The sequence below is a fragment of the Mustela erminea genome, chromosome 9 (genome assembly GCF_009829155.1).
Source record: "Mustela erminea isolate mMusErm1 chromosome 9, mMusErm1.Pri, whole genome shotgun sequence".
NCBI lineage: Eukaryota > Metazoa > Chordata > Mammalia > Carnivora > Mustelidae > Mustela > Mustela erminea.
The window spans coordinates 21,100,360-21,108,763 of record NC_045622.1 but is presented as its reverse complement, the minus strand read 5'-3'; the positions used below and the strand labels follow the sequence as shown (position 1 = coordinate 21,108,763).

The following is an 8,404-nucleotide window of genomic DNA, read 5'->3' as shown; positions in this document are numbered from 1 at the left end:
TGGGGCACAGTGGTAAAAGTCCTTGCTTTATTCTAGTCAAGGAATCAAACAAGTGACCAAAGAGGTGTGAAAGGTCAGGTAGTGAGAATCATTATTAATCGGGGCGCCTGGGTGGCTCAGTGGTTTGGGCTGCTGCCTTCGGCTCGGGTCATGATCTCAGGGTCCTGGGATCGAGCCCCGCATTGGGCTCTCTGCTCCGCAGGAAGCATGCTTCCCTCTCTCTCTCTCTCTCCCTGCCTGCCTCTCTTCCTACTTGTGATCTATGCCTGTCAAATAAATAAATAAAATCTTTAAAAAAAAAAAAAGTAAAGCAAGCACTGGGTGTGGTGAAAAAATAATGAATACTGTTTTTCTGAAAATAAATAAATCAATTTAATAAAAAAAAAGTAAAGCAAGAAAAAGGATGGAGAGGGATGTTGACATTTTCTTTTTTTCTTTTTTTTTTTTTTTGAAGATTTTATTTATTTATTTCACAGAGGGAGACCACAAGTAGGCAGAGAAGCAGGCAGAGAGAGAGAGGAGGAAACAGGCTCCCTGAGAGCCTGATGCGGGACTCTATCCCAGGACCCCGGGACCATGACCTGAGCCGAAGGCAGGGGCTTAACCCACTGAGCCACCCAGGCGCCCGACATTTTCTAAAGATATATCAGGACTAAGGGGGGCCTGGGTGGCTCAGTAGGTTAAGTATCTGCCTTTGGATCAGGTTATGATCTCAGGGTCCTGGGATCAAGCCCCGTGCGGCCAGTGGGCTCCCTGCTCAGTGGGGAGACTGCTTCTCCCCTTCCCTCTACTTCTCCCCTGGCTTGTGCACGTGCATGCTCTCTCTCTCTCTCTCTCTAAAGTAAATAAATAAAATCTCAAAAAAAAAAAAAAAAGATTTACCAGGACTGAGGGGGTGACATTTGAATGAGCAAAGGGAATGTGGTAGGAAATAAGAGGGAGAGTGGGCTTTGCTCAGAATGGGGAAGACTTTCCAGGCGGTGGGGGAGCTTTGGATTTTCTTCAAAGAGCGATGAAAAGTCACTGGAGGATTTTGAGTAGGTGTGCGGCATCCAGGACCTGTAAAAGTGCTGTCTGACCCCCTTATAGAGAATTGACTATAACTGGGCAAGAATAGAAGCAGACAGGCAAAGAAAAGAAAATTGCCTTGGACCGGGTGAGAGATGAAGACAGATTGGATTATAGTAGTGGCAGCGGGACAGAGAAAAATAAACCCATGTGAGAAGTTAGTAGGTAGAATGGATAAGACTTCCTGTTAGATTCTCTTTGAGGCTGAGGCACAGGGATCTATCTATAAGGAATTCTTCCCAGGTTTATTGAACCCCTAAACACTAAAGTAGGAGCAGATATAGTGAACCTGAAGGATTATGATTTCATTTTGAGGCAGCCTGAAATTATGGTACTTGAGCCTTCCATAGTGGAAGGAAATTTGTAGACGGGAGTCTGGAAGTCAGAATAGGGGTCTGAGACAGACTTGTAAAACTGCATGTCATCAGCCTACGGAGCATACCCTACGCTGTAAGAAAGGACCCAATTCTCACCCAGCCTCGGAGTGTCAGTACTCAGCTTATTCCTAGCTACTCTCTTGTGCAAGGCAAATTAGAGCTAGTTCTGTCTGACTTTCTATCTTCAAGGTCCATTCTAGAAGAGATGGTTACTAACTTCTCATCTTTTTGAATACCCAAAGCCAAATGTCCATCTTATTGAAAGTTAACCCTTGACTGGATGCTCCTGATACCCCCGTCACAGCCAGGCTCTTGCCCCTCGAATGCCAAAACCACAGCTAGCCACTACCCTATGCCTTGCCTAACCAGATGTCTTTCTTGTATATGACTCCTGATGATGGAAGTTTCTGGCGCCTGCCCTAGCGAAAGGAACCATGGAACTGTAAGCACTGCACAGGCAGTTAGTGCTTGATAGTTTCCAGGGCCTTAACAAATATGAGCTTCTTTTTTTCACAAACTTGAATATAATCCTAATACTAATCCTATGAGAGACGAGACAACAGTTAGTCTCAACATCAGGAACTCACCCCAAATCACAAAGTTGGCAAACAGCAGAGTCAGCATTCGAGCCCATATGTGTGACAAACTTAAGTTTGGGATTGAGGGAAGCGTCCTTTCAAGAATTCAGTATTGGTGCAGAGGACCTCGTACTTTCATAGGTTTCCCAACTCTGGGAAAAGGGCTCTTTTCACTGACATCTTGAACTTAACACTGTAGTGAGCAAGAAATTTCATCCTATGAATGAGGAACCTCAGCAGCAAGACCAGTGCAGTGTCCCCTTGAGCCCTTCTCTTCACCCACGTGCCATCATGTCCACCAAGCTTTGTCTCTGTGCCGGAGTCTCTGGCTCACTTGTGTTTCTGCAGCCACATGACCCACTCTCCTCACAGTGTGACAGCTGTTTGACATCTCTGTACTCTTGACATATCTGTTCCTTTGGGTACCTGTCCCTACTCACTTTTTCCACCTAACACATTGCTAGCCCTCAAAGTCCTGCTCAACCCCCCTTCTTCTTGGAAAGCTTCTCTGGTCAGGTAGTCACATTTGAATGTCCTTCACCTAGATGTTCCTAGCCAACTGTGCTTGGTGTCCTTTTGATGTCTTTGACTAGACTTTAGCCTCTGTGAGGCCACTGAGTCGTGTCCTGGCTGCTTGGCCTCTTCTCTTCCTGGGATACTGGCATTTGATACTGATATTTATGAGAATATCAGTCAGTTAGTTGGTAACACCTGAGGGCAAACCTGACAAATTTCACCTTTTCCTCACCCTTCTCCTGAAGTTTCCCTTTCCTCCACCACGAAAGGGATACTCCAGTGCTCCCACCTCCACACCCAGGCTACACCTGGAGTTGGAGCTTCGTTCCGTTGTCTCGGTCTCCAATGGACAGAGGCAAATCTGAAATTGTTCTGAGGAGAGTGACCAGGTTAGTGAAGAGAGGTAAAAAAAACTAGATGTCCAAACCCTGTCTTGAAATACCTGAAAGGTAAAATGTAGGAGAGAAACTTGATTCTACTTGCAAAGCACAAGGCTTAGAAATTATATACATGTATATTATATATTAGAGTATGGTATATATTATTTATAGATTATAATATAGATTATTATGTTATATGTAATAATATGTAAAGTAACATAAATATAATAATATAACATACTATATGTTATATATATAACATTTAACTATATTATATATTATATATCACAATATATTCTATATAATATTATAAATTATATAAATTATACCATTGATCTTATCATTCAGGGGAATTTCTAAATAGATGCCTTATGGGGACAGGGTGGCCTCCTGGGTGGCTCAGTTGGTTAAGCATCTGCCTTCAACTCAGGTCATGATCTTGGGGTCCTCAAACCCAGACCTCATCAGGCTCTCTGCTCAGTGGGGAATCTGTTTCTCTCTCTCCCTCCACTCCTTCCCCTTGCTCATGTCCTCTCTCTCTCAAGTAAATGAATAAGTAATCTAAAAAAAGAAATAGATCCCTTTGGGGTAGTGAGACTTAAGTTGGTGGCTTAGCTCTGAGAACATTGAGTTACTGTCTGTCCCTGAAATTTTATGATTACGTGATTTGGATGAATAGTCCAAGGACAGATCACTGGTGGAGATCAACCAGTGCTTTCCACAGGAAATTGTACATGACAAAAGTTCCAGGATGTTTGTTGTGTTTCTGCTGGGCATAGTCTTTCTGGTCTGCTCAAGTAAGGGTGAGTCCTGGAAGTAGAGGGAGAGCTGTTGTTGATTAAGAGATGGGCTGGGGAAGGGGAAGTTTCCACAGCTGGCTCTTCGGGCTTTGGCAGATGTGTATGAGGTTATGACAAAGAAGGCTTTTCTTTTTTTTTCCCCAGGTGAATTGGAGGAACATCTGAAAGGTACAACTATGACTAGCCTATAGTCCTTTGTAAACAGGTCATTTGTGACATGTTGAAGAGAAAAACCTCTCAAACTTCAGAGAGGGCTGTAATCCATTCTTACTCAATAATCTTGGGAGTTTTATCTCGTCTTGGACTAATTTAGTCCATTTTTTGGTGTAAGGAAGCTGAAATCTCTTTGTTCATTTCCCCTATGACTGTATGAGATCATCAGGTTAAATAATGGGCCCACAGAGCCTGGGTGGCTCAGTGGGTTAAGCCTCTGCCTTCAGCTCAGGTCATGATCCCAGGGTCCTGGGATGGAGCTCCAAATCAGACTCTCTGCTCAGCAGGGAGCCTGCTTTCCCCGCCCCCCACCCCGCAACCCCCTGCCTGCCTCTCTGCCTACTTGTGATCTCTTTCTCTCTGTCAAATAATAAATAAAACCTTAAAAAAAATAAAGGGCCCATAGATAAATTTCCTGGGAACTCTGATCTTTTGAGATCATATACAACAATTGATTCATGTCTGTATAAGTTATTGTTCAGAAGATTATCACAGAAGTCAATGGCCAAAGAAAGATTCAGAACCACCAGGCAATAGTAAGTTCCTATAGAGAAACCCACAGGCCTGGAGCATCTTCAGACTCCATCCTTTAAAGAGCTCTTTCTGTGTCTGGCAGAGATTACCAACACATGCTATAAATGTAGAAAATACCATCTTGGGTTGTGCTATGACACCATGAAGACCTGCACCCTAAAGGACCAACAATCCTGTGCTGTTGAGAACCTTTACTTCCTTACAAGAAAAGGTAACGTGGGGTAAAGAGTGGCCAAGAGATAACCACCTGTGCATGGGGGAGTGGGTGGCTGAAGACGGGGCAGTCCTGTAGAGAGAACAGCAAAAATGCATTATTCCCCAAGACAATATTGAGTAAAGGAAAGGTTGACGTCTCTTACCAGTTGGGGAAATACAGTCCATTCTCTGGTCAATAATGAGTAGATTCAGTCTTGTAGCTCATTTGGGCTTAGCAAATGGCTCTTGAAGCTTTGAGGAGAGGTTATTCCTCGGAACATGATAGGAGGAAGTGGAGTCATTACAATTGTGTACTCTCTCTTTCATGTCCTCAGGGCGGAGTATGTACTATTATTCTAAACTGTCATGTATTACCAACTGCGAGGACATCAACTTCCTGAGTTTTGAAAAAAGGACAGAGCTCATCTGTTGCAAACATAGTAACTATTGCAACCTCCCTGAGGGGGTCTAGCTCAGCAGTTTTCCTGGACTGGCTCATTCTTCAACTCACCATTCCCTTTATCTCTTCCCCCAAACCTGTACTTGGATCTCCTCCTCCAACCAAGGGTAGAGTGAGAAAGCCAGCTGGTGAAAGTCATAAGGACAGAGAGTGGAGAGTAGTGAGTCTCATTAATGATGGAGGACTAGACCAGACTGACCTTTTGCAAATCCCTGTTGCTCACATCTGGCAGTATTGATTTCCTTATGATGGAAATAGAATTGCCGCAAATAGGATTGGGTTTGGAACTGGTTATTATCTCCTGTATGGTAATGCAAAGAATTGGAAATCCCGAACTTGTGCTGAGAACTCTGTGACCATACTTTATTCTCACCTATATCCACTCTTCTGGTTGGAGTTGAGATTCTCTTTGGATTAGTCCTGATATCTCCTGGTGCTCTCCTTTTACCCATGGGTTATGGAGATTAAAAAGGAAAACACTGGCTTCCCAATTTGTTGGCAACATGAGCCATATCTTTCTTTGTTAGAGCTCTTGGAGGAGGGGAATCTCAGGCAGAAAGAAAATTGGACAGGCATAGGGATGAGGCATTAAGGGAAATTGTAGGGACCTTTCTGTTTGTGGAAACTAAGATTTTTTATTAAAATTTTTTATTTTTTATTAACATATAATGTATTATTAGCCCCAGGGGTACAGGTCTGTGAATCGCCAGGTTTACACACTTCACAGCACTCACCATAGCACACACCCTCCCCAATGTCCATAACCCAACTAGCCTCTCCCTACCTCCCTCCCCCAGCAACCCTCAGTTTGTTTTGTGAGATTAAGAGTCTCTTGGGGGGGCTCAGTGGGTTAAAGCCCCTGCCTTCGGCTCAGGTCAAGATCCCAGCGTCCTGGGATTGAGCCCCGCATCGGGCTCTCTTCTCAGCAGGGAGTCTGCTTCCCTTCCCCTCTCTCTGCCTGCCTCTCCGCCTACTTGTAATCTCTGTCTGTCAAATAAATAAATAAAATCTTTAAAAAAAAAAAAAGAGTCTCTTATGGTTTGTCTCCCTCCCAATCCCATCTTGTTTCATTTTTTCCTTCCCTACCCCCCAAACCTCCCACATTGTTTCTCAAATTCTTCGTATCAGGGAGATCATATGATAATTGTCTTTCTCCGATTGACTTATTTCACTCAGCATAATACTGTGGAAACTTAAGATTTGAGAGACAATTTGGTGTGGGTGAAATTGGCTTGAATTATCAGGGCCCTGGCTGGCCACGTGACCAGCCAGCACCAGACTGAACTAGGTGATTTAATTGGGAATGGAGACCTTGTGCAAGGATGGCCAGCGCTCCTTATAAGAATGAAGGGGGTGAAAAAGAATGAAGGGGGAAATGTGAATAATAATAAAGCAGATGACATGGTAGTTGAAGATAATAAAACGAACAGAGATGCCACGGGTAGAGTTGTAGTTAGAAAGTTCCCAGATAAGATGAAGTTACAAGTAAACAAAGGGTATTAGAGAGCAGAATTTAGTAGTGGTGGGAAGAGAAGACCCCAGACACTGAGTGGAATAAACAGGCGGAGAGGAATGGAATAGCACTGATGGTGGAGTGTGGCCAAGGTGGTGAGGCTTCCTTGGGTACAGAATAACTCTTGCATCTCTCTCCTTAGGAGGCACACTGAAGTTCCCAGTCCCCGATTTCCATGAGCTTTTTCCTCCCTCATTAGGCCACATGAAATGTTTAACGATAAATCAACCACCTCTCTACTCAAGTCATTTGGTATGCTCTCTGTGTCTGAGAATATGTTCCTTTCTGAGGAATTCTCAGTTGGGATTTTATGGAGCCAGAATGAAGAAAGACATGACAACCTTTTAAAAATGGACAAGCAGATTGGAAAAGCCAATGTAACATGGATATTTTGAGTTAGGGAAAAAAACATATTTTTATTCCTATTTGTATTATGGGCTCACTCACCTATTGAATCACTGGGGATGGGAGAAATCTGTCTAGGGGAAAAGAGAGAGAGAGATCATTGTTTTGCATTGGGTCTCAAAAGAGACTTTGAAAATATTTCTGCATCATTGTTTGGACAAAGCTTGGCTTTGTTGAACAAGAAGAGGGTTCTAATTATAAAATCTTTCCTAGATGGCCCAAGAGCAAATGTTGGCATTCTCAGGATCAGAGCATCAAAAATAATTTTTAATGTAGTAAATGGCCTTCATTTGGTTTTGGTGCCCTGCCCCAATCCTCCTAGCTGACCAGTGCTTCTGCCATCCAGCTGCATTGAGTGTTGGCTCAGGGCAACTCAGTGCTGTTTACTACTCTGCAGATTTGTCCTCTGCTAAATAGGAGCTGCCTTTCCCAGATGCTAAGCTCCCAACATGAGCACAGACCTCACCCAAGGGTGACTCCTTACATCATGATGGGACTAAGTCTGGGGTGCATTATATGCTCCAGAGCTCTTCCACAAGATTTGACTAAATCCCATCTCCAGCTGAGACCATGTTCTTGTTAACACTTTTTGCCTGACATCTTTTGCTTCTGTTTCCACCCCCTCCCTGCCACCAAAATTGTGAACTGAGAAGACCAAATGTTTTCCACCATCACTAGGAATGGAACTCTAAAACAAGATGAAGTTAAGTTAGAAAATGAAGTTACATTTTGACACCTAGGAGTGACATGTAAGTGTAGGGTTTAAATGCACTCCTCCTCGTGAATAAGGAGACTCTTTCTTGCTGGGTTTCCTTATCACCTAGATAAAAATGCTCTAAACTTGGAGATTATCTTTTGGCTCATCCAATTTTGGGATTTTCTTCTTAGTACCATTTTCCAACTTGCCCAAATGAACACAGTAAGACTTAGGTGAAAATTTCTTTATCCATGTGATACCACCCCCAAGTATCACTCCTCTGATACACACACGTTCTTCTCTCACATCTGCGCCTATAATGATGCAGGAGAATTTTCTTCACATATATCTTAAAAGGTGGTAATTTGGGGCACCTGAGTGGTTCAGTGGGTTAAGCCTCTGCCTTTGGCTTAGGTCATGAAGTCAGGGTCCTGGGATCGAGCCCCGCATTGGGCTCTCTGCTCAGCGGGCAGCCTGCTCCCTCCCCGCCTGCCTCTCTGCCTACTTGTGATCTCTCTCTGTCAAATAAATAAACAAAATCTTTCTAAATAAATAAATAAATAAAATGTGGTGATTTGATCTAATTAATCTAAGTATTAACTTTGAGTTGACTGGTAAATAATTCATACAACCTTATACACTAGACCAAAATAAAATTTCACATGTAT

At 43.2% G+C, this 8,404-nt stretch overlaps 1 protein-coding gene across 1 annotated transcript; it reads left to right on the top strand.

The window, feature by feature from the left end:
• Positions 1-1,879: 1,879 nt before the first annotated feature.
• Positions 1,880-5,133, top strand: PATE2 (prostate and testis expressed 2). Its single transcript, XM_032358146.1, has 4 exons — positions 1,880-1,887; positions 2,785-2,942; positions 4,549-4,677; positions 4,997-5,133. The coding sequence occupies exons 1-4, from the start codon at positions 1,880-1,882 to the stop codon at positions 5,131-5,133; spliced, it is 432 nt and encodes a 143-aa protein (XP_032214037.1).
• The last annotated feature ends 3,271 nt before the right edge of the window (positions 5,134-8,404 follow it).